Raw genomic sequence first — 27,950 nt, 5'->3', positions numbered from 1 at the left:
AATGAAGTTCTATATACTTCACAATGTGGCTGTAATCATTCATCATTGAAAAAAATAGCAACTTCACTCAGCTGCCTATATTCTCCAATGCAAACATTGTCGTATCATTGATGTAACCTTAGGTTGCTTGGAAAAGCAAATTTTACTAAATTTGCTTCAACAGTTAAGCAAATTGCAAAATCGCATTGGTAATTGGTAATACCCAGTGGAGGGGAGCTGAGAGGGAGCGGTCGCCTCGAGCGATGAAGCACAAAGGGGAGACTATAACAAGCAAAAAGGATGGAAAAGAGTAAATATCAGGCCAGCTCCTCAAAATATTAGCAACCTGTTAAAATATTATTGTCACTTTGCAGAGAAATGGTGGCAATATTATTTTTTTCTGCAAAAGTCACATCAAGTTTACATTTATTATCTAAAAACAGTAATGTAACAGGTAGGAGTAATCGCTTACAGTATGTGACAAAGATGTTTTCAAGATCAGAAACGGTCAAAATCAGGAAATACGTGTTTGTCTATTTAACAAAGTGATTTCTATACTGTTAACACGGGCGTCCGGAAGGGGGCAAGGGGGCTGTGCCCCCCCTAAGAAACGAAAGTCAACCAAAAATTACATATTTCACACATATAATTTAATTTCAGCCACAATAATGTGTTAATTATTGAACGTACATGATAAATTCAAATTTAAGCAATGTGTTTTGAGGGATGAACACTATTATTGGAGAAAAAATGCAATGTTGCCCCCCCTGGAAACAAATACCTTCCTTGCCCCTACCTGGAAAAAAACCTGCGGACATCCATGACTGTAAGTGCATTTCCATACATAGAAAACATATTATCACTGCTTAGTAATAATATCAATTATATATATAATTCTATTCTCGTACTCCAGGCAGAGAAACCTCTAACCATATACCTCTAGTGATGCCAGCACCAAAACGTCAACAACATAGAGAAAAGTCAGAAAAGAACTCTTACCTTCAGTGCAACCTCGGAAAAACTCATTTGACAGACACTTCACAGTCCACATGACTTAACTTCTGCTTTTCTTCACTGTCTTTCTCCACCTGTCAAAGAAAGACAGAATTCTCAAAACATGCTGGAGATATTGTGGCATAAAGGTCTATTTTTTCTCAAAACGTGTGTGTATGTGTGTGTGACAGAGAGAGAAAAAGATTACTTCCACAGGAGAGAAGTAAAGGGCATTTGACTTGAATGCTTATTCATTGTTGTGATGCATTGTTAACCATTCCTTCTTGGAATCGGAAAATAAAGAATAACAGTTGAATGTAACGATACCTCCTTTCTCGAACATTGTTGTGTAACGTGTTCATTGTTGTAGTAGTGTCCTGTAGTAAATTTCAAAATACGTGCACTACACAATCAATTGTAAAAGATGGCGGAATGTACTATTTTGAATATGTCTATGTGAATTACAACACTGTAATTCTGATAGGAAATATAGATTTTTTCACTGTGTCAAGTAGAGACGACAAATAAACTTGTCTCGTATTTTGGCTTTATCAATGTTGACGTTATTTTCAAACTCAAAGTGCTTTTGTTAGTTTGCCTTCCCTAATTCTTTTATTGGTATGTTACCTTTTGGTTTTCAAGTATTACCTGTATACTCTGACGTATGAAGGAGGGAGTTGATGTGGCTACAGCCCCCGTCCTGAATTTTTTTAAAAGTCAAAATTTTCTAATGTTGCCAGTAAAGGAGTTTATGCTTAATCAAGGTGGACAGACCATGTGGCACGAATGGGAGAGGAAACAAGAGTATACAGAATCCTCGTTGGGAAACGTGATGGTAAGAGACCTGTGGGAAAACCAAGACGAAGATGGAGGGGATAACGTTGAGATTGACCTAAAGGAAATCGATCGGGATGGAAAAGATTGGATAGGGACAGATGGAAGACTTGTTTGTTCACAGACATCAACAATTCGTTCTCCTTGAAACTCTGTAAGTTCGGACAGGATTCACTATGAACTTTATGCACAGTTAGGCTAATCGGGACTGGGCCTTAGGTTTAAAGTGGGATCCGAACCACTATGTGCCTCTACAGGGTATCGAACCCGGGACGACGTTGGTTACAAGGCGACGACGTTCGGGTTTAAGAAGGCTAGAAAGTGAGTGAGTGAGTTAGTTTAGCAGTAGAGGAGTGGCAAACGGAAACTCCCCTTAAGATCACCTACGATTTCCATTTTTGTCCTTCAACAGCTCTTTTCTTTTTCTTAAAAGAAAAGAAGGTTAAAAGCGGTAATTGCAAAATATTTTATAGTTTATTCCGCCCTTACCTTGTTATGCTCTATTTCTCTTCTGAAGAGAGTTACCTGCCTTGGCTGGACCTGTTACTTGTCTTCGTTACTTCCCCAGGCAAAATAATTATCATAACACTAAAAAAAACGAACAAAAACGGTTCAATCGAATTATAGACATACAATAACTACCATATTATTTACCATGGATATTAGGGAAACACTCAGTTCTATTGCCTCAATGATACCCAGACGTTCAGTTTAAAAATATATAAAAAGACTATTTATTTCGTTGATTTAATATGTACAAAGAATTACATATGTAATAACCCCCAAATAAAAAAATTACATGATCTTGTTTAATTGAAATACTGTAAAATATATATATATATATATATATATATATATATATATATATATATACACGCTGACCTAGACCAGCAATACTAGTTCAAAAAATGTATCTTGCTTGTCACTAGCATACATGACATGTTTCTCTAATTCCCTCCCTTTCTTGTTTATAATGAAAATTACCACGCAAAAACAGACTAAATTTGAATGAAATTACAACAGTTAATTATGCGCTGTTCTTGAAAATATATAAAAACAAAACTGACACGATTCTTTTTCCACCCTGTCACAGTCCCTTCAATCCCAGATTAAATAAAAACCGGACACCTTGACAGTGTTGAATCTACAAATTTAAACTAATATTTTTGCGCAACAAAGTACTTGGCTTGCCACCAACGGATAGAGATATTCTTGTAATTAAACGCGTCCCTTAATCCCCTCGGAAACGACGTTGCTCTAAGAATAATAACAAATGTCCACCGAAAACTAAGCGTTGGCTTGTCACCAAATGAATCAAGAAGAAATGCGTGGACTTATCTATGCATTTCGATGTAAGAAAATGTTTGATCCGTGACCGCTAGCTATTTGACTAGCCCAGCCACTCTACCGGCACCGAAGAACCTTCCAAAGGTCTCCCCTTTAGCCCAAAAAACGTAAGAAAGCCAACCCCCGTTACTCAATCGGTTCCCTTATATAGGCGATTCGAAAAAAAAAAAAGTAAACGGAACTTTTTTTCAACCCCCCTCAGATTGGAAAGAGAAGATTTTAAAACTATCAACTTTCTGCCGGCTGGCTTTCGCCTTCACGTAGGCCAGCCCTAGTAAGAGGTTGGAAACTGCATAAAAAAGTATAGCTGTCACTAAATAAAATAATATTAAACATACATAAAAAGCAATAATAATAAAAAGGATCTTGTAGTGATTCTATCATTACAACCTAGAAAGCATAACTTTCACAATTCCAGCCCATCCGAAAAGAAAATCCTGCGTACAGTAGTGCCTGCATAGATGATAACAGGAACTTCTGCATATGTGTATGGGGAAAGGCAGCTCACCCCTAATAAAGAGTGTTTCATAAAGTGTGCAGGTTTTAAATCGGTTGTCATTTTTTTGTTTGAAGGTTGGCAACACTGTTCTTATTATTTTTCGTAATCTCTTATCATTCCAATTATTAATTGAGCAATTGTTGTTGTTTGTTTTTTTCAGATGTTCAGTTGAGTTGCCATGGAGCGGTTCACTATCGAACAAAGTGTTGTTATTTTGAAAACGCATAATATAAACGGGGAGTGGCTGCTCTGTGATTTCCCGTACTTTTGTATTGTTGTCTCGGTGCCAGGAATAAACATCCGTTAAGCAAACAATGCATAGCTACCTCATAGTTGACAGTTTACGAACTGTCTCTGCATAGCACTCCCCGTTTCTGTAATGTGTTTTCAAAATAAGACGCGCTGCTCGATAGTGAACCGCTCCATGGCAACTCAACTGAACATCTGAGAAACAATTGCTCAATGAATAATTGGAATGATAAGAGATTACGAAAATGATAAGAACAGTGTTGCCAACCTTCAAACAAAAAAATGACAAGCGATTTAAAACCTGCGCACTTTATGAAACACCCTTTATTATCACTTAGATATTCAACCTGAACCTGTTCCATCGCCGTTAATAAACAATGTTATGCTCTTAAAAAAAAGGTGAAGCATTTTCTACCCGATGGAAATTTCCAGCAACGAGGATCAGGGGATGGGGAGCATTGTTTCACATGTAATTGGATATGGCATCGACAAAGTGCTGTTCAAAACGCGTGTACCAACTGAACCAAGACCACCATTGTAGGACAGGATATTTACTGCATTGATGTAGGGCCAACAGTGTAGGTCATAAGGTTTTCAATATTTATAAATACAGGGCTACTATAAATGATTCATTCGATTTGAAAACACTATTTTCCAAAGTATTGCACATACAGATATGAATGATACATGAAAATAACTCTAAGCTCACCAAGATTGAATCGTGACACACCAGTTGGCAGCATGAGTGCAGTGCCTGTACAAAATGTCGGCAAACCGAGAAAATAGTTTTTGTGTAGAAATATGCGAGATGTTCATCTGTTATTGCAGTGCAGCCTACATTCAGAAGGTAAAGGGTAAAGTGTTCCCCTGTGCATTGCACCACGCCATGAAGGCGTATAGGGGGTGTGGGGGTAACGCCCCACACTTTCTTGATCCGGTCGTGAGTGGGGGTGATGTGATCAGCATCACGCCCCTAACCGCCTTTACCCCCCAGGGTTTCCCCCGGGTACCCATGTTATTCGACGCTGGGTAGGCGCCGGGGCCGTTAGAAAAGTTCCCGGATTTGAACCGGCCGGGGATCGAACCCGGGACCTTGAGCATGGTAGTCAGACGCGTTACCGACTGAGCCACCGCTGCCACTTGTACATTCAGAAGAGAGTACAGAAAAGAACCACCATGTAAACAGAGTATTTTGCGGTGGTAGCGGCAGTTTAAGGACACAGGATCGCTACAAAATGTATGGGTGGAACTCAACTACCGTTTGGATGTGTGTCGTGTGGCCAGAGGGGCACACACAGAACATTTGTAGAATGTGAGGGAAACTTGGCGAGTGGTGTTAAGTGCTGGTTATACTTTATATTTATATTCTTATACTCAACATGGAATATATTATTCTGGTGTATTTTCTTGTTGAAGAAGTAATATTCGTGAATATTTATTATTATTTTGCCATTTATTTCCATTAAATTTTTTAATTATTTTTTGCTCTCCAATATTTCATTGAATTTAAAATATTTAAGTAGTTTAAATAGAATAGTAAGTTGTGGACTTAGTGGTAACTAAAAGTTCTTAAATCAATGGTTTTTAATTTTTTTATTACAAGCATAGTATCTATTATTTTATTGATTAGTAGAATAATTTTATTGTTATTGGGGATAATATTTTTAATTAAGGATGTTACAATTTTTATTGAGTGAAATATTGTTAATTTAAATAGTTCTAGCATTATTATAACAATATTATTTGATTGAATATCTTTAATTTTTATAGGCTTAGTTATATATATCTCTTCTATGGTTATTAATTATAGAGGTTCTTATATGGAGGGAGACTATAATATAAATCGATTTATTATTTTAGTCTTATTATTTGTTGGATCTATAATGTTTTTAATTATTTCTCCTAATATTATTAGAATTATTTTAGGATGGGATGGCCTAGGATTAGTTTCTTACTGTCTAGTAATTTATTATCAGAATGTTCGTTCCTACTCTGCTGGGATATTAACTGCTCTGTCCAATCGAATTGGTGACGTGTTTATTTTGTTATCTATTGCTTGAATATTAAACTATGGTAGATGGAATTATATTTATTATTTATGATTAGTTTCTGATTTTGATATAATATTAATTACTAGATTTATTATTATTGCTGGGATAACAAAGAGTGCACAAATTCCGTTTTCTGCGTGGTTGCCGGCAGCTATAGCTGCTCCAACCCCAGTTTCTGCATTAGTTCACTCTTCTACTTTGGTTACTGCTGGGGTTTACTTATTAATTCGTTTTGGGGATATATTGATATATACTGTTTTTGGTAGGGTACTTTTATTATTATCTGGATTAACTATATTTATAGCTGGAGTTGGTGCTAATTTTGAATATGATTTAAGGAAAATTATTGCTTTGTCTACACTAAGCCAACTTGGTTTAATAATATTAACATTATCTATGGGATTAAAGGAGTTATCATTTTTTCATTTGTTGACACACGCTATATTTAAGTCTTTACTGTTTTTATGTGCTGGTGTAGTAATTCATATTATGGGATTGAAGGGAAGTAGTGGTATTGGTGGTATTATTGGCGCAACAAAAGTACGAACCCCCTCAAGCAGATTTGGCTACACTTAAAACAGGCTCAACATGCCCATATGAGCTTTTTGCTCAAGTGTGGAATCTTGTCTAATCCAAGATTTTTGTAAAAATGCCCTCGGGAATTTCCCGAGAAAGTACGAACCCCCCTCAGATTGATTTGCCTACACTTAAAACAGGCACTTCTGTGAGATTGTTGTCCATAAACTTGTCAAAAATATGCCCCTCTTCATATTTTTTTTGCCCACACCTAAAACTACGCAAACGTATTAACACACACCCACACCCACCCACACCCACCCACACCCACCCACACATATTCACTTCCGGTCCATTTCCGGTTCACTTCCGGTCCACTTCCGGTCCACTTCCGGTCCACTTCCGGTCCACTTCCGGTCTACTTCCGGTCTACTTCCGGTTCACTTCCGGTTCACTTCCGGTCTACTTCCGGTTTGCCTACTTCCGGTCCACTTCCGGTTCACTTCCGGTTCACTTCCGGTTTGCCTACTTCCGGTCCACTTGTGGCCAAGTTGTGGCCTATTTCTGATATTTTTATCCAGCATAGAGATTAGATTTGACCCCCAAGAAATTGTATATAAATACCAAAGCCAAAAATATTAAGTGTATACACACATACACACGTACACACACACACACAGCACAGTGTTGAACCCAGCTGATATTTTTATCCAGCATAGAGATTAGATTTGACCCCCAAGAAATTGTATATAAATACCAAAGCCAAAAATATTAAGTGTATACACACATACACACGTACACACACACACACAGCACAGTGTTGAACCCAGCTGATATTTTTATCCAGCATAGAGATTAGATTTGACCCCCAAGAAATTGTATATAAATACCAAAGCCAAAAATATTAAGTGTATACACACATACACACGTACACACACACACACAGCACAGTGTTGAACCCAGCTGATATTTTTGTCCAGCATAGAGATTAGATTTGACCCCCAAGAAATTGTATATAAATACCAAAGCCAAAAATATTAAGTGTATACACACATACACACGTACACACACACACACAGCACAGTGTTGAACCCAGCTGATATTTTTATCCAGCATAGAGATTAGATTTGACCCCCAAGAAATTGTATATAAATACCAAAGCCAAAAATATTAAGTGTATACACACATACACACGTACACACACACACACAGCACAGTGTTGAACCCAGCTGATATTTTTATCCAGCATAGAGATTAGATTTGACCCCCAAGAAATTGTATATAAATACCAAAGCCAAAAATATTAAGTGTATACACACATACACACGTACACACACACACACAGCACAGTGTTGAACCCAGCTGATATTTTTATCCAGCATAGAGATTAGATTTGACCCCCAAGAAATTGTATATAAATACCAAAGCCAAAAATATTAAGTGTATACACACATACACACGTACACACACACACACAGCACAGTGTTGAACCCAGCTGATATTTTTATCCAGCATAGAGATTAGATTTGACCCCCAAGAAATTGTATATAAATACCAAAGCCAAAAATATTAAGTGTATACACACATACACACGTACACACACACACACAGCACAGTGTTGAACCCAGCTGATATTTTTATCCAGCATAGAGATTAGATTTGACCCCCAAGAAATTGTATATAAATACCAAAGCCAAAAATATTAAGTGTATACACACATACACACGTACACACACACACACAGCACAGTGTTGAACCCAGCTGATATTTTTATCCAGCATAGAGATTAGATTTGACCCCCAGGAAATTGTATATAATAAACAACAACAAAAATGCCGAATCAAAAATATTGTAATCAGTGCAATAAAAATATATCCAGCTCCAATTGGGCCAAGCACCAAAAGATTTGTAACCCAGACAAATACAGAACTCCCACAATAATTTCCCCCAAATGCCATAGAGAATATAACATGGAATATTTCACATATAAACATAAAGATACTTGCTCTGCACAATCATCAACACAACCATCTACTTCTGGTCTGAAAAGAAGGCACGAAGCACCTGTTAATGCCAGAGCAGCAAAGCAGCCACGCCATGAACCTATCCGTAGCAGTTTTAACGGCCAATTAAGGGATCACCGGTTTGTATCAGAGCCAAGATGTGGCATTGAGAATTTCTTGAACAGTATAAATCCTAATCTCCAGGCAATTCTTAATGCACAAAATGGCTCTTATAAGCTGTCCCTTAAATTGTTTGTACAATATAAGAAACCAAATGGCACAAAATTTAGACAGCCCCACATAACAGAAACTGTACCTGTATATTCAAATACAAATTCAGACACAATAATAAGCAGCTTGATATATCAATTGAATATTAAACACTCTGAATTTGCGGCAAAAGAGTCAGGATGGAGCCTATGCGGTTCTCCACACAAGTTATATGTTAATATTTCTGAATTCAGCCCATTAAAAGGTTCTACATATCTGCCATTACCTGCTAATATCAAAAACAAAAGAGCCGTGGTCAATATAAAAAATAATGACGCGAAATGCTTTTTGTGGTGTATATTAGCTGCTCTGTATCCAGTTTCAAGGGATCCTCAGAGAATAAGTTATTACAAACAGCATGAGCACGATTTTGACGATGCAATGGAGGGTTTAGAATATCCAATGTCTATTCAGAATATTGATAAATTTGAAAAAAAGGCCAGGCACATCAATGGCAAACAATTATCTATTAATGTATTTATTTGTTCCACTGGCAATTGCTTGATAGCACCTCTCAGAATCAGTACACTTGATGATGAATCTGCTGTTCCGATTGATCTGCTCTTAATTGAAGGGAATAATACATACCATTATACTCTGATACACAGTCTTGAAGCTTTAGTCAGAAAACAACAAGGCAAATCCAATACAATATTCAAGTCGTGCAGAAGATGCTTAACTGAATTTGATGGTAGAAAAATGGTGAATGGTGTTCGGGAAGAGAGTGCAGAAATTGCAAAAAATAAGTTAATTGAGCATCTGAAATACTGTGGGAACCATAAACCTGTTCATATGGTGATGCCCAATCCAAGTGAAAATTGCAAATTCAAAAAGTATGAAGCCTCGTTGGAACACCCAGCATATATTGTCTGTGATTTCGAATCGAACGTCAAACCTCTTGAATTCTGCAATCCAGATCCTGAAGAATCTTCAATTACACCATACCAACAACATGAACCTTCCAGTTTTTGTTATACAGTTATACGGGATGGTGTAGCTAGTGAGCCGTGCTTATACATGGGACCAGATGCCATCAAAGAATTTGCACTTAGAATAGAAAATGAGTGCCGTGACATAGCATCTAACATCTTATTAAAATCAAAGCCTATGTTGCCTTTAACAGAGGAACAGATTGAGGATTTCAACAATGCAGAAAAATGCCCGGTATGTGATTGTGAATTTTCAGATACAAATATCAAGGTGAAACACCATTCTCATACAGATGGTAAATTCTTAATGGCCCTGTGTAATAGCTGTAATATTAAGATCAAGAGACCAAGATTTGTCCCCATATTTTGCCATGGAGCATCCAATTATGATTTCCATCATCTGATCAGGTACGAGGGGTTTGACAAGCAGAATTTAAACATTTTAGCTGAAAATGATGAAAAATATATATCTATTAGCAAAATAATTAAAGTTGATGGTATTCCTATTCACATAAGATTTCTTGATTCTTACAGATTTTTATCTGCTAGCCTGGCTACACTGGCCTCTCAATTACCTGATGATCACTTGAAAATCACACGTGCATTGTTTCCAAATCAGGACCTGAAATTAATTAGGCGGAAGGGTGTATATCCATATGACTATGTTACAGATTTTTCTAAATTTGATGAGTGTTCCCTGCCACCACAAGAAGAGTTTTACAGCAAAATCAGAGGATCTGGAATCACTGATGATGATTATCACCATGCTCAGTTGATGTGGAACAATTTAAAATGCAAGACATTTGCTGATTATCACATGGCATATTTGAAACTTGATGTGACCCTCTTAGCTGATATATTGCAGGCATTCAGAAAATCTTCTATGCAAAATTATAAACTGGACCCAGTGTATTTTTACAGTGCACCGGGCCTAGCATGGGCCGCAATGTTTTTCAACACTAAAATGCAATTGGATCTGATCCACGATCAAGATACGTATCTGTTTATGGAGAAATGTATAAGAGGGGGGATGGTGCAATGTTCCCAGAGATATGCCAGAGCAAATAACAAGCATATTCCTGATTATGATCCAGCACGGCCATCAAATTATATACTGTATGTAGATGCAAACAGCCTCTATGGTCATGCCATGATGCAAAAACTACCATATGCAGGGCTTGAATGGGTTGAAGATTTCAACATTGAAGATCTTAAAGATTTTGATGACAGTGACTATGGTCTCATCTTAGAGGTTGATCTGAAAATTCCTGATGATTTACACAACACATTTTCTGATCTGCCCCCAATTCCCGAGGTTCAGTGCTCACCTGGCTCTAAACAGAAGAAGCTCATGATGACCCTGGAGCCAAAACAGGATTATGTCATATATTACAAAAACCTCCAGTTCCTGATGAATCATGGTGTTCAAGTGACCAAAGTTGGCAAAGTTTTGAGGTTCAGGCACTCAAGATGGTTGAAGCCATATATTGATACAAACACGGAGCTTCGAACATCTGCAAAAAGCCAATTTGATAAGGGCTTGTTTAAATTGATGGTGAATTCAGTGTATGGCAAAACTATAGAAAATGTCAGAAAACATACCGATGTTAAAATAATTACTGACCCCAGCCGGAGCAAAAAATTGGTTGCAAAGCCTAATTTCAATTACAGAAGAATTTATGATGAGCACATGGCACTTTTCAACATGAAGAAAACAAAGATCAAATTTGATAAACCTATTTATGTAGGGGCTGCGATATTGGAATTGTCCAAATTACATATGTTAACATTGTATTATGATGTGTTGAAACCTTTTTATGGTGATCGTGTAAAACTGATGTACATGGATACGGATAGTTTTATTCTTGATATTCAAACAGAAGATGTTTATCAAGATATTGCACAGTCTGAATTGTTTCAATACTTTGATACCAGTGAACATACAAAGATTCAACCCCACAACAAAAAGGTGCCTGGCAAGTTAAAAGATGAGACATGTGGTGATGTTATTGTGAAATTTGCTGGGTTAAGTGCCAAGATGTACACTTTTGAGACATGTAGTGGCACTGTTGCCAAAAAGGCCAAGGGTATTGGCAAAGTAACTGTTGAAAAAGATCTTCAATTTGAAGATTATGAAAATTGCCTCAAATCCTAGAATTCAATCAAAACATCAGAATCCAGAATCCAGAGTGTGGATCACTTGCTGACTTCAAATATTGTAAGAAAAGTGGCCCTGGACCCACATGATGATAAGAGATGCATTTTATCATGTGGCATACATACTTTGCCATGGGGGCATTGTGATTTGATAAGTGGCAAACAATGCCCAATTACAGAGCATGATTTGAAATAAATAAACATGCCTATGAACTTATTTGGGTTCAAAAAACAGGCTATTATGGAGCTGCCAACACCACAACCCTCTCCTGATATGCTGTCTAAACTGAGTGGTTTCTTAATTATTCATCTGAACAGCATACTTACAGATGTTGATGAAGAAACAGGTAAAACATTGTACATATTTAACAATAATTTAAATCATTACCAATTACCTGTAGGTGGTCAATTACAATTTATTACAACCCCTGAGGGTGATGTCAAGATTTCAGTAGGGAGAAATATTTATAGAATTAAGCATTCAAACATGATTTCTGGCACTGTATATACTGTTTCTGCTGGTGACTGCTTATATATTGAGGTCCCTGGATCTTATGACAAGCTTATACCCTTTTTTATAGAATTAAGAATCAGATACTCTATAATAAATAACCACTAAAACAAAAATGCCTAATGATATATTTGGCCATACAAGACATGAAGATCACAGTGATGAGATTCTGATGCTTGATGTCAGAGTCAAGAAATTAAGAAGTGATTTACAAGCTTTACAAACCACACTCAATGCCAGTCTTCAATTAGAAATTACAAATTTGCAATCACAATGCATGGACCCTCTTCTTAAAATTGATTCCGAACTCAAAGTGCTGCTTCAGAAATATACTGATCTGGCAACATTAGATAATTTTCAAAGTTTGGAAGAGGCTGTAGCAGCTCTTCAAGCCAAATTTAAGACCCAGGCCACCAACTCCGAGCAATTGAAACAGCAATTGGAAGAGCAGATAAATAATGTCCAGACACAGCTCCAAACAATTGTCAAAAGCATAAAATCACAAGAAGATTTTGATCTAGTCATTTCCACTCTAAAAGAACAGATTCAATCACTCCAGATACCTAATCTGGATCCTCTGAACAATGCCATAGCCGAGGTTAAAGAAAAATTGAGACACTTGAAAATTTTATGAACAACTTGCCATCTTCTGATGCTTTGAGTGCAATAACTCGGAGTGTAGCAAATATTAAGCTGCAACTTGAAACATATGAAGATTTTGGAAAAATTCAAAGTACCATAACCCATCTTGAAGGTACAATAGCAGCAGTGCAAAGTGATTTGGCAAATGTACAAGAATCCCGCCTGCCTGGGATTGTAGATACACTTGTCAGTGTCCAGCAACAGATCACAAAGCTTGAAAACCTCAACACTGAATCTGAGCTATCTCATTTTCATCACTTGATTGATGATATCCAAACAAAGCTTGAAATTTTACAACAATCCACACCCTCTCAGGCAGATATAGTCCTGCTCCAAAATGCTATGCAAAATGTGGCTGATGCTTCTGAATTAAACAATATAAAATTGGCACTTGAATCTTTGCAAAATACAGTATCAAATCTTCCTACATCACAGGAACTTAAAAATATTAAGAGAGCTGTGAATAGGATATTGAAATCAGAAGATATCAAGAATATCCAAGCAGAGATCAAACATCTCACTCAGACAGTGGCCACTCTTCCAACCAATCAACATATTAATGAATTGCATGCCCTGTTTGAGGATATCAGAAGACAGGTCCATGATCTTACAGCCCAAAATTCAAAATTGGCAGTTGTTGAAAATTTGCAACAAATTGTAGCTAATATCAAGCAGCAGCTAGGGACCATGGAATCCAATCAAGCAAATGCTCTGTCTGTTTTTGCCACCCAGCTTCAAGAGATTGTGCAACAATACAAGAAACTTATTGTGGACATAAAAATCAAGCCAGGCCATGATGATGTTGTTAGGACCATCAATGAGCATCTTGAATCTGTAACAAGCAGATTGCTTACAGCAGAAAAAGAAATAACTGGCATAATCGAGAATCCAAAACATACAGTAATTCTTGAATTGTACAGCATCCCCAACAAAGAATATGATTCACCATTTACACCAGGTGGCAAAATATATATGCTGTCCCCTGCACAATTTTATTACCAGTTTTTTGTTGGGGGCACATTGAGACCAATCAAGATCAAATATTGGCATCAGCCACAGGCACACCACTACCCTACCTTATCAATAACAAATGCTGAGAACAAAGTGAAAATCACCAGTGTAGAATTGGAGGATTTTACAGATCCCAACACATTAGAAACAGCCTATACTGAAGATGATGGCACTTTGGAATTTAAAATACAAATAGGAGACAAATTATATTTAGAAAATCCTGCAGTCTCAGCTGCTGAACACCCTATAGTTGCAATATTCTTGTTTACATATTATGTCTAGAGAAATTATAGTTGATGAACTACACAGACAAGCCAGACATAATTTTAAGAGACTGCCAGTAGTCACAAAGGGCATAGATGATTTATGGCAGAGCGACTTGATTGAGTTGTCAAGTGGGCAGTTGAAAAACTTAGACAAAATCAACAAGGGCTACAAGTATCTACTCACTGTAATAGATACATTTTCAAAATTTGCCTGGGCTCTGCCACTCAAATCCAAGACTGGAAAATGTGTTACAGAAGCCCTCAGGACAATCATCAATCATTCAGGAAGATCACCGCGCTATTTGCAAACAGATAATGGCAAAGAATTTTATAATTCAGTGTTTCAACAATTTATTAAAAGCCAGGCAATAAAACATTACTCGAGTTACAGTGATCTCAAAGCCTCAATTGTAGAGAGATTCAACAAAACCCTAAAAAATCTTATGTATAAACAATTTACACTGCAAGGTAATTATAAATGGATTAATATTCTTCCAGAACTTCTACATAAATATAACAACTCGGTCCATTCCACAATCAACATGAAACCCTCTGAAGTAACTTCATCTGATGAGCAAAAATTGATCAGCACTGTTTATTATCCTAGATACCAGCCAACAATAAGAAGGGCCAAATACAGGGTGGGTGATCAAGTAAGAATCAGCAAATATAAGCACTTATTCAAGAGAGGCTTTACAAGAAACTGGAGCACAGAATTATTTACAGTGGTTCAAGTTAAACCCGGGACCCTTAACACATATATAATAAAAGATCATCGAGGGGAAATTCTCAAAGGCAGATTCTATGAACAAGAGCTCAGCAAAACTAAACAGCCTGACACATATCTCATAGAAAAAATCATCCGCAGAAAAGGCAACAAGTTATTTGTCAAATGGCTGGGTCATCCGGAAAACAGCTGGATCGATGCAGACAAAGTGATAATATGAGCACCTGGGATGTTATAAAAAGGCTGCCAGAACCTGAACAACAGATTAAGAGAAATGGCAACTTGCTGCCTGATAATATTAGATGTCTTATTGTTGGGCCATCTGCTTGTGGCAAAACTACATTAATGGTTGATAATTTTTTATTGGCACCCAACTGGTTAGACTGGAAAAACAGGCACTTGTATGTTTTCTCTAAGAGCTTGGAACAATTAAAATATCAGCAGCTGATGAAGCTATATGATGGATTGGATATTGCCACTTTTGAATCAGATGTTAAGCCACTTCACGAATGTCTCGATAATTCTGTTGTTGTGTTTGATGACATTATACTGGATAATCAAAACAAGGTTAGAAATTTCTTTACACAGGGGCAACACAAAAACATTGATTGTTTCTACCTGGCACAGACTTTTTCAAAAATACCGAAGCAGCTGATCCGAGACAACAGCAATTTTATATGTGTGTTTCATCAAGATCATACCAACCTCAAACACATACATGATGAATATGTAGGTGGGGACTTGAGCTACAATGATTTTTCCAAGTTTTGCAGTAGGTGCTGGAACCAGGACAGTTATGGGTTTGTCACAATTGATATGACAAGAACACCTAATACTGGCAAATATAGAAGTAAAATCAACGATTTTCTAGACGTTGAGACGTATATAAATAACCATGAAACGACCAATCATTGATGATCTTAAGTTAAGAGATTATCTTGTAAAAAGATTTAAGGGATGGAAATCACAGAACCGAGGAATTTATGAAAAACACAAGCAAACAGAACAGCCTGTAATTGATGCTATTAATAATTTAGGTAAGAATATCAAAACTGTTACAGAGCAAAATCAAGATTTGATCACGGAGCTTGTACCTGTAGCTGCAAGGAACATTTTAGATTATCCATTCACCCCACTTTCCAGTATTCATACACCTAGTCCTATTGCTCCTAGAAGAATTGAAGCTACTCAGGATCCTATTGAATTGGGTCTTCTTGCTCAAAAATATTTAAGCACACCTAAAGACAACAAAGATGAGGTTTTTGGCTTATATGCTGACACAGAGCTTGATGGGAGCATCATTCATAGAATTGGCAATTTTAGAGTAACATTTATGGGAGATGATATAATTGTATATTCAGAATCTCGACTTGGAGAAAAAGGTGCTTTTGTTAAGTACACCGGAACACCTGGGTTGTGGGAACTGATGACTAGGAAAAGGCCTGGCAGCTATACAGAGCAAGATTATGAGGATTACAAAGAAATATTAATAAAATCAGATGCTCTATACCAGAACAATGATCCCACACAAAAAAGAGTCAAGTCTAGCAGTGGAGCAAAATACAATAATTTAATCAAGCCCATATGGTCACAGATCAAGACTGGCAGTGGAATCAAACAATACAACACCCTGCCCAAAGAATTTGTGTGGGTTGATGATGTCAGGAAACTTGTAGATAGGTTGCTGGTGATAGCTGGGGAGGAAAATGCTGGGAACCACAATTTTTACAATGAAAAGGTTGGAATTATGGACATGATAAGCACAAAATTGTCTAATTTTATAGTGAATGACCCTAAGGGGATTGGATATCTCATAAAAATTATTAATACTCTACCCCCCAAATTTTGGAATATTTCTGAGGGTCGGGGGCTTGTTAATGACATTATAAACAAGCTGCCATTTGAACTACATATTCCAGGCTATCAGTATTGTGGTCCCGGCACAAAATTGGACCATAGATTAAACAGAGGGGATCCTGGTGTAAATCCTTTAGATGCTGCTTGTAGAGACCATGACATAGCATACAACACACATTCTGATCTTGACAAGAGACATGTTGCAGACAAGAAATTAGAAGAGGCTGCATTTGGTAGATTTGTAAGCAAAGATGCTTCTTTGAGTGAAAAAATAGCAGCATTGGGGACCACCATAGCTATGAGCACCAAACAAAAACTGGGGTGGGGGTTGTGAATATGTATATAATAAACCTACAATGAAGGCCAAGGGTGTTATGTATCAAATACCTTATGCAGGTCTCAAATCTCTTAAAACTATTGACAGTCTTTTGACCAAAAAGCAGCGCAAGAAAAAAAATTCTTGTCTTGCAAAGGGCCATGGTATGAAATTGTTACTTAGTACCCCCCAATTAAAAAAATTACAGCAATCAAGAAAAAAATCACATGTGGGTGGGTTTATATTTACCATCCCGGCCATCTTAGCAGCTCTCGGGGCTGTGGGGAGCTTGGCTGGGGGATCAGCTGCCATAGCAAAAACAGTAATAGATGCCAAGAAAAATAGGGCAGAATTAGATGAGCAGAAGCGCCATAACCTGGCAATGGAGAAAAAAGGCAAAGGTGTTAAGAGAGCCATGAATAAGTTTAAAAAAAACAAGAGCCGCTTACAAACCAAGATATTGAAGCTTTAATCAAGCCACTGGGCATCAAAAATTTTAGAGGTGTGTACATGTCTGATTCTTTACCAGAACAACCACTCAACAAAGAGTGTGGCATTGTTAATTTGGATAAGTACAAAAATCAGGGCACTCACTGGATTTGTTATCTTAAATATTTAAACGATGAGGCATTTGTGTTTGATTCATTTGGAGGTGTTCCACCTGAAAATTTAATAAAATATTTAAAATCAGCTAATCTTTATTACAATAATGCCCGTGTTCAAAACTTTAAAGATGTTAATTGCGGACATTTGTGTTTATCTGTTCTTAGATATATGTCTCAAATAAATAAACCATCAATTGAAAATTTTCAAAAAGCCTTGTGGTATCTGAAACATCATGGGGGTATTCCATCTCACCAGCCAAAATTCAATATTGAAACTCAAATTACATGATGACATAGTGTATCCCAAAACAGTAGCTCTCAGAGCATTTTACGGCATGTACCTGATCCCTAATATTACACACCACAACAACAAAATTGCAGTAGGGGATCAAAAAATTGTCATCACTCCAGGGCAATATAATCTGTCCAATTACCCAGAGGTGTGGTGTTAAGTCAAAATTCTGTCACTCACAGAGTAGAGATTGTATCTGCTACAGAAACAGTGGATCTGGGTACTATAGGAGAGCTGTTAGGATTTGAGAACAACACAAAACTTGAAGCGGCCATCAAACACACTGCTATGAATATACCTAAATTCTTAGCCATAGAGACTCTAAACATTCACTGTAATGTGGCTGAGGGTATGATCACCAAATCAAATGGCATAGGCACTCACAAACAAACCGGCATCATTGCAACATTCAAACCTAATTCCGAATTCATGGAGCCAATCATCTACAATCCATCCCCAACATTATATTTTCCTGTGTGCCATAACAGAATAGATAATATTGAATTGATGGTCACTAATGAAAAAGAAGAATTAGTTGATTTTGCTGGAGCCACAACAACTGCTATCATAGAGATTAACATTTAAATAAAAATACATACAATGGAAAATATTGAGAGTTATGAGCTACAATCATTCCCCCCAAACAGGAGGACATTTGCAAATTTAAATCAACCCAACACAGAGATTGAGGTTGATCTTGATGTAGGGGATGGATTTATACACCCTCACAGAGCAGATCTATACATCAAATTTGATGTTGTAAAGCTCGATGGAACAGATTATCCGGCAAATTCAAATATAAGATTGGTAGACAATTTTGTGCCGCATCTGTTCTCTGAAATTGAGATCAGAAAGCATGGCGTTGTTATAAACAGAGTGGATTATCCCGGTATTACCTCCACAGCTTTGGCCACTCTAAAATTATCCAAGACCGAAGCTTCATACTACAAAATCGGTGGATTTGAGGCTGGTGATAAGATATTATCTAAAAATCACACAGTGCTGTTCCCCATGCGCCTATTGCCAGGATTCTTCTCGGATTACAAAGATATTATGTGGAAGGGCGGGTTAAGAATTACATTTAGAAGAGCTGCAAATGATAATAATGCATTGATGAGGTACAGCACATTAAACCCTACAGGAGAAGCTCTGCCCAATACCCTACCTGATGAAGGCAAATGCATTATTCAGACTATGGAGTTAAGAATCCCAGTTGTTGAATATGAGGCCAGTTACGCTCTTAAACACAAAGCAGATATAGTAAAAAATCCACAGATTCCTCTGCAATTTTACACATATCAATGTGTACAGAAGCCCGCATCTGGCACATATTATGAGTTTGATGCTACAAACTCATTCTCCAGCATTCAATTTGACATGCCTGATTTTGTGGTGGTTCTGTTTCAGACTGGAAGACACAACAATCAGGAAAAAAATTCAAGTAAATTTGATAGCTGCAACATCAAGAATATATATCTTAAAAATGGCAGAAATAAGGTATTTCCTAGAGAAAATTACAATTTAGACATGTCCAAGGATGATTTTCTTAAATTATATGAGGCATTTTCGGCTTTCAAGCGTGTCACTACTGGCAGTACTGATATGTATTACTCACCAGATGAATTCAAAACACAGAGACCCATGTTTGTAATCAACACTTCAAAAAGGAAACAAGTTGTGGTTAATGACAGGACAAACATTAAAATTATCTGTGAATTCCAGGAGGCATTACCAGATGACACCATATGTAGTGTCATTCTCATAGGGGAAAAATCATATGTTTATGACGTAAGAAATGAGCGTTTCACGGAGCAATTCTAGAGGGTCTCTGCATATTGCATTGTTTTAATAATAGATAAACAAATTGAATGGTATCCAGTTGAACTTAAACCGGAAGTAGGCAAACCGGAAGTGAACCGGAAGTGGACCGGAAGTGGACCGGAAGTGGACCGGAAGTGGACCGGAAGTGAACCGGAAGTGAACCGGAAGTGGACCGGAAGTGAATATGCGTGGGTGGGTGTGGGTGGGTGTGGGTGTGTGTTAATACGTTTGCGTAGTTTTAGGTGTGGGCAAAAAAAATATGAAGAGGGGCATATTTTTGACAAGTTTATGGACAACAATCTCACAGAAGTGCCTGTTTTAAGTGTAGGCAAATCAATCTGAGGGGGGTTCGTACTTTCTCGGGAAATTCCCGAGGGCATTTTTACAAAAATCTTGGATTAGACAAGATTCCACACTTGAGCAAAAAGCTCATATGGGCATGTTGAGCCTGTTTTAAGTGTAGCCAAATCTGCTTGAGGGGGTTCGTACTTTTGTTGCGCCAATAATACCACCAATACCACTACTTCCCTTCAATCCCAGATTAAATAAAAACCGGACACCTTGACAGTGTTGAATCTACAAATTTAAACTAATATTTTTGCGCAACAAAGTACTTGGCTTGCCACCAACGGATAGAGATATTCTTGTAATTAAACGCGTCCCTTAATCCCCTCGGAAACGACGTTGCTCTAAGAATAATAACAAATGTCCACCGAAAACTAAGCGTTGGCTTGTCACCAAATGAATCAAGAAGAAATGCGTGGACTTATCTATGCATTTCGATGTAAGAAAATGTTTGATCCGTGACCGCTAGCTATTTGACTAGCCCAGCCACTCTACCGGCACCGAAGAACCTTCCAAAGGTCTCCCCTTTAGCCCAAAAATCGTAAGAAAGCCAACCCCCGTTACTCAATCGGTTCCCTTATATAGGCGATTCGAAAAAAAAAAAAGTAAACGGAACTTTTTTTCAACCCCCCTCAGATTGGAAAGAGAAGATTTTAAAACTATCAACTTTCTGCCGGCTGGCTTTCGCCTTCACGTAGGCCAGCCCTAGTAAGAGGTTGGAAACTGCATAAAAAAGTATAGCTGTCACTAAATAAAATAATATTAAACATACATAAAAAGCAATAATAATAAAAAGGATCTTGTAGTGATTCTATCATTACAACCTAGAAAGCATAACTTTCACAATTCCAGCCCATCCGAAAAGAAAATCCTGCGTACAGTAGTGCCTGCATAGATGATAACAGGAACTTCTGCATATGTGTATGGGGAAAGGCAGCTCACCCCTAATAAAGAGTGTTTCATAAAGTGTGCAGGTTTTAAATCGGTTGTCATTTTTTTGTTTGAAGGTTGGCAACACTGTTCTTATTATTTTTCGTAATCTCTTATCATTCCAATTATTAATTGAGCAATTGTTGTTGTTTGTTTTTTTCAGATGTTCAGTTGAGTTGCCATGGAGCGGTTCACTATCGAACAAAGTGTTGTTATTTTGAAAACGCATAATATAAACGGGGAGTGGCTGCTCTGTGATTTCCCGTACTTTTGTATTGTTGTCTCGGTGCCAGGAATAAACATCCGTTAAGCAAACAATGCATAGCTACCTCATAGTTGACAGTTTACGAACTGTCTCTGCATAGCACTCCCCGTTTCTGTAATGTGTTTTCAAAATAAGACGCGCTGCTCGATAGTGAACCGCTCCATGGCAACTCAACTGAACATCTGAGAAACAATTGCTCAATGAATAATTGGAATGATAAGAGATTACGAAAATGATAAGAACAGTGTTGCCAACCTTCAAACAAAAAAATGACAAGCGATTTAAAACCTGCGCACTTTATGAAACACCCTTTATTATCACTTAGATATTCAACCTGAACCTGTTCCATCGCCGTTAATAAACAATGTTATGCTCTTAAAAAAAAGGTGAAGCATTTTCTACCCGATGGAAATTTCCAGCAACGAGGATCAGGGGATGGGGAGCATTGTTTCACATGTAATTGGATATGGCATCGACAAAGTGCTGTTCAAAACGCGTGTACCAACTGAACCAAGACCACCATTGCAGGACAGGATATTTACTGCATTGATGTAGGACCAACAGTGTAGGTCTACGGTTTTCAATATTTATAAATACAGGGCTACTATAAATGATTCATTTGATTTGAAAACACTGTATTTTCCGAAGTATTGCACATACAGATATGAATGATACATGAAAATAACTGTAAACTCACCAAGTTTGCATCGTGACATACCAGTTGGCAGCACGAGTGCAGTGCCTGTACAGTGTCTCTCAAAAGTTTTAGGACAACGACATTTTAAACTAGGCAACCCAATTTACACAAGGCGTTGGTGGGTTGCATGTAGAGTTAGGCTCAATTTCAGGGTTGCAACATGCACATTAGGTATTTATAAAATACGCGAAAGAAAGATATCCAAATATTAGTGCATAAAACTAGAAAAAAATCAGTATTAGATTTGTTACAATACTCTCAGAAAGAAACAACGTCGATTTTCTAGTATTTCATTGTTGACGAGTCTACACAAAGGAAAAGTGGAGAGAGGAAACGAAAGGGAACAAAGGAGAGGAGAAAAGAGACAGCAATAGGAGAAGAGGAAAAGTAAAGAAGGGAAGAAAATAGAGGACGGAGGAAGTGGATAGGAGAAGTAAAGAGGAGAAAGGAAAAAGATGCGAGGAGAGATGAGAAAAGTGGAGCAAAGAGGAGAGAAGAGAGGAAGGAAAGCGAGGTGATGGAAGAGGAGGAAAGGAGTTTGGAGAGGAGAGGAGGAGACGAGAAGAGGGGAGTGCAGAGTAGAGTAAAAGAGAGAAGAACGAAAAGATGAGTACAGTGCCGTGGATTCGGAAATATAAGACAGGACAGGAGATAAGAGGAGTGGAGAAGAGTGGGATGGAGACAAGAGGCGAGAAAAGTAGGGAAGGCGGTATGAGATAAAAATAGAGGAGAAGGACGGGAGAGAAGAAGGAGAAGGAGAAGTTAAGAAGAGAAGGGACTGGAGACGAGAGGAGAGAAGGGGTAGTTGCAGAAAATACGTCTCGGCGTCAAGAACTGATGCATTGATAAAATTATCGACATGAAACATTCATTAACATTTTATAATGTATTGGAGAATGTATTAGATCGGTGCGAAATTCCTTTTGGCCGAGTTCAGAGCAAGATAAAATTTTCCACGTAAGATCTTTGATTTTACCTGAGATTATACCACTAAAAACATGAATGTAATTTTCATATTTATAAGAATTACCCTTTTTTTCTCCTCTTCTCGGTTCGTTGAAATTTTGTTATTTAACATTTCCCCTCCCCCCATCGTTAATTTGAAACTGAATCATTCCGTTTCATACGGCGTGGACAATGAACGCAATGGGCTATGTCTAAAACGTATGAAAAGTTTCTGCCAGCGGAGGGGTTTGAACCTACGACCACCAAATTATCAATCCTTAACGGTAACCACTGCCCCACAAGCTTTCGCTCCTGTACACAGCTAGAAGGAGCTGACCAATGTGAAATGCAGATGCAACCCCCCTCCTACATGTCATGTGCAAAGAATACTTGTTTGTAACAAAGAAAACGAAGGCAATACGACTCGGCGAAAACATTTAATGGAGAATTGCACATGATGGTAACTTTTCAGTCGATGTTTGTGAAGGTATCTTTGCATTGAACTCGAGTGGAAAAAGGGGTAATATTAGTGTGTCCTGAATTGCCACAAATGGTTATTTCATTAATATTTGTCAATATATTTGAAGCAGAACCCAATTATCGTTAGAGTATCATAAGTCAAGATCTGATACGTGAAAATATCCCTTTGATCGTGTGTCAATTCATTTATTTGTTCATTTTTTTTTGTAAATTCCAGTTTTAGAACAATCTAGCCACTATACACTATTATTACAAACAATGTTGCCATGCTCTTGTTTAATAGAAGGATAAATATTTTTAAAAAGAAAAAGAAAGAACACCTCGTATGGAGGATCGAACCTAGGACCGCTTACAATACTCTCAAGAACTCTAACCAATACGCTACTTTCTTAATTATTCTGTCGCCTCAATATTGTAAACGTTATCCTGCAAGAAAAGAAAGTTCAATACTCTCATATTGCTCTGTACTTGTATAATTACTTTATACACATGCATTTGAAATCTTACTCAGAATTTCTTTCTTCGTATTAGTATATCTAAGGTTGTGAATATATTTTATTTGTAATTTTATAACGGTTACATGAACATCTACGAAATAGTTCCTTATAACTTGGTATCTGTAAAGAGATACATTCAAGTTTTCAAATGATTTTAGACCACTAGATTTTGGCAAGGGATTATGAGTGATCCGTGTCCAGTCTACATTGCTGAAACAAACGTTTGAAAACTCTGTGGAATTTTCATTCTGAGATAAGTTGCCTTACTTGCTACATGTATGCGAACTACACTCTGTCCCACTTATCTCTGGAGCAGGTGAACGAAACAAGTATCTGAGCAGCGATGAACATATGAGAGGAACGGAATTGCATGGAGGGAGGAGATCCACTGCAGTTACCAGCCTTTCCAGCAGCGTGTACTGCCCCACGCTCTGTCCACTCGATCCCCCGTCACCTCTTTCCCCTTCTCTTCCGCTATGCGCGGCTTTGCACCTAGACATGCTGGGACAGGGCACAGTTAATTGTTTTCGCAAGAAGTATCTATGTGTGCCACACATTTAATTCTCTCTCACATGAAAAAAAAATGTTGTCAATTTGCATTTAGGGGGTAGTTTCACAGTTAGAAACTATTTTGGCCTTGATAAGAAGTTTAGTGTAAATAGTAATTTTGTTTATATTTTTTATTTTTAAAATTGAGGTCTATGGTTGAAATCCTCATATTTAGGGTTAGAACTCGTCACCTAAGAGGTTGAAGACCCGTCCTGTTCTTTGTGCGCGACCTTCTTTTTATTTTTCTATTCATTTTTCATCCTCATCCTCGCGATTAGCCGAAAGTAAAATAAGAAAAGTCCTCCGTGATTGTGCGGTCTAAGGCGCTGTGCTTTGGACTCCCACTGCGGGACGGCATGTGTTCGAGTCCGCCTGGGTTTAGTCTCTGGGTTCTCGGCCTGTATATAGGACCGGTGGCAACCCACCATCGTGAGGAAATTGGGGAGCTACGAGTGAGTAGCGTAATCCTGTCTCGTAAATCGTAAGGGGGATGTTCCTGGGTAAACAAAAAATAGTCCATCAGACAATTCGATTATCGAAGGCTATAAAAGAACTTCCGGTTTGACCAAGTTTCCAATATAAGCTAGTGGAATACAGATTGTCTTCGAGCTTACTTTGTTAAAAAGGAGCGGATTCAAAATGGATCACTTGAAATTTTTTAGTGTCAGAGAATTAAAGATACAATTTCTTCTTCAATTTCTTTGACCAGTTCCCGGAGCCATTGGATGAAGATTTATGGAACAATAGAAATCTTTACTGAGACAATGTTGATCCTCTATCAATGGTTTCGTTTTTTTTTTTGTTGTTTTGAGTTGATGTTTTAAGTTCACTTTGTGCACAGTGAGGCTAATCGGGACTGGATCTACAGTTTAAAGTGGAATCCGAACCACTATGTGCCTCCACCGGGTATCGAACCCAATGATTTCGTTGGTATATACATTAAACAAGAAAGTTCATTCGCTTATAAATTAAGATTATATAATTATATATTATATATTAATTTATATATTAAAAAAGAAGTAAATAATAATAAATTCTTAAAGGTAAAAGGAAGATTAAATACACCGATGAAAAACAAAGATATTCTACTTAGCCTAATAGTTATAAAGTGCACATTTTATTTCTCATTAATAAAACCACAGATCAATTTTTACATAAACGTGTATTTTAAGTTGGTTCTAATTTATGTTTGGCCACTTCTCATTATTTATAATTATCATTCTAATTAATCATTAACATATATAGCTATGCCAGTTGATTTTTAATTCCACGAAAACGAAAAAAAAACCAGGCAATTCCACACATGATACGAATATGCAGGAAGTTGGAGGATTCGGCAGGTTGAAATAAAGCTTATATTATTTATAAACATTCAAATACTTCGAAGCCTCCCGATGGCGTAGCTGTAACGTCGCTGCCGTGTAATCAAGGTGTCCCAGGATTCGATATCTGGTGGAGGCACAATGTGGCTTAAACTCTAGGTTGAGTCCCGAATAGCCTTACTGTGCATAAAGTGTACTTAAAACAAAAAAACTGAAATGTACTCTGATTATATCAGAATGGATAATTTTTCGTCACTGTGTATCCACTAGAACACAGCTCTCTTAATTGTTCTTTCTTCCACAGATAATAACATGCATGGTTGTAAAAATTTACATCTTTTAAATTTGTTATGCCAACATATGTGCGTTAGAAAATTATAATTTAAAAACACTTAAATATTTCATTGGGTTTATTTAACGGCGATGAAGTGACGTGTCTAAGGCCTACTTTCTCATGTCGTGGTTCTGTCTTTTTACATTACTGCCTGAATCCACTGAGTTTTCGTATCTGGTCTGCTGTCGAAAAAAGATTGATACTTGACAAAAATTATTCGTTCTGGACCTCATATTGCAACCAACAGCCACGCAATGACTGTCGTTTTTTCTGCAAGATATTACCCTTACATCTTTATAATCCATGTTACTCTTTCAAAACCAGAAGTAGGGTCCCGACCGTGCCGAACAGGAACGAAAATGTAAACATCAGGTGAATAACCACCATAATGGTTCAGGGTTCGACGTCACCCCATCTGGTTGAAGATCACTAGGAAGGATTGTGGGAGGGAGACTGGCAGTCGGGAGATTGGCCAAGGCCCTTCGAGAGCTGTTGAGCCATGCTGTTGGACACGGATCACTCATAATCCCTTGCCAAAATCTAGTGGTCTAAAATCATTTGAAAACTTGAATGTATCTCTTTACAGATACCAAGTTATAAGGAACTATTTCGTAGATATTCATGTAACCGTTATAAAATTGCAAATAAAATATATTCACAACCTTAGATATACTAATACGAAGAAAGAAATTCTGAGTAAGATTTCAAATGCATGTGTATAAAGTAATTATACAAGTACAGAGCAATATGAGAGTATTGAACTTTTTTTTTCTTGCAGGATAACGTTTACAATATTGAGGCGACAGAATAATTAAGAAAGTAGCGTATTGGTTAGAGTTCTTGAGAGTATTGTAAGCGGTCCTAGGTTCGATCCTCCATACGAGGTGTTCTTTCTTTTTCTTTTTAAAAATATTTATCCTTCTATTAAACAAGAGCATGGCAACATTGTTTGTAATAATAGTGTATAGTGGCTAGATTGTTCTAAAACTGGAATTTACAAAAAAAAATGAACAAATAAATGAATTGACACACGATCAAAGGGATATTTTCACGTATCAGATCTTGACTTATGATACTCTAACGATAATTGGGTTCTGCTTCAAATATATTGACAAATATTAATGAAATAACCATTTGTGGCAATTCAGGACAAACTAATATTACCCCTTTTTCCACTCGAGTTCAATGCAAAGATACCTTCACAAACATCGACTGAAAAGTTACCATCATGTGCAATTCTCCATTAAATGTTTTCGCCGAGTCGTATTGCCTTCGTTTTCTTTGTTACAAACAAGTATTCTTTGCACATGACATGTAGGAGGGGGGTTGCATCTGCATTTCACATTGGTCAGCTCCTTCTAGCTGTGTTCAGGAGCGAAAGCTTGTGGGGCAGTGGTTACCGTTAAGGATTGATAATTTTATGATCGTAGGTTCAAACCCCTCCGCTGGCAGAAACTTTTCATACGTTTTAGACATAGCCCATTGCGTTCATTGTCCACGCCGTATGAAACGGAATGATTCAGTTTCAAATTAACGATGGGGGGAGGGGAAATGTTAAATAACAAAATTTCAACGAACCGAGAAGAGGAGAAAAATTGGGTAATTCTTATAAATATGAAAATTACATTCATGTTTTTAGTGGTATAATCTCAGGTAAAATCAAAGATCTTACGTGGAAAATTTTATCTTGCTCTGAACTCGGCCAAAAGGA

General features: G+C 37.4%; 1 protein-coding gene across 1 annotated transcript in view; it reads left to right on the top strand.

Annotated features, from left to right (window-relative positions):
* Positions 1-5,664: 5,664 nt before the first annotated feature.
* The window catches only part of LOC146003347 (NADH-ubiquinone oxidoreductase chain 5-like), a gene marked incomplete at its 5' end in the record, with an annotated part of 25,364 nt that continues 3,078 nt past the window's right edge, over positions 5,665-27,950 (top strand). The window contains 1 exon segment of the mRNA XM_083141627.1: positions 5,665-6,472. Coding sequence (XP_082997753.1) covers positions 5,665-6,472 — 808 coding nt within the window.

This window comes from Lepisma saccharinum, chromosome 20 (assembly GCF_977018435.1).
Source record: "Lepisma saccharinum chromosome 20, izLepSacc3.1, whole genome shotgun sequence".
NCBI lineage: Eukaryota > Metazoa > Arthropoda > Insecta > Zygentoma > Lepismatidae > Lepisma > Lepisma saccharinum.
This window is presented reverse-complemented; position numbering and strand designations above follow the sequence as displayed.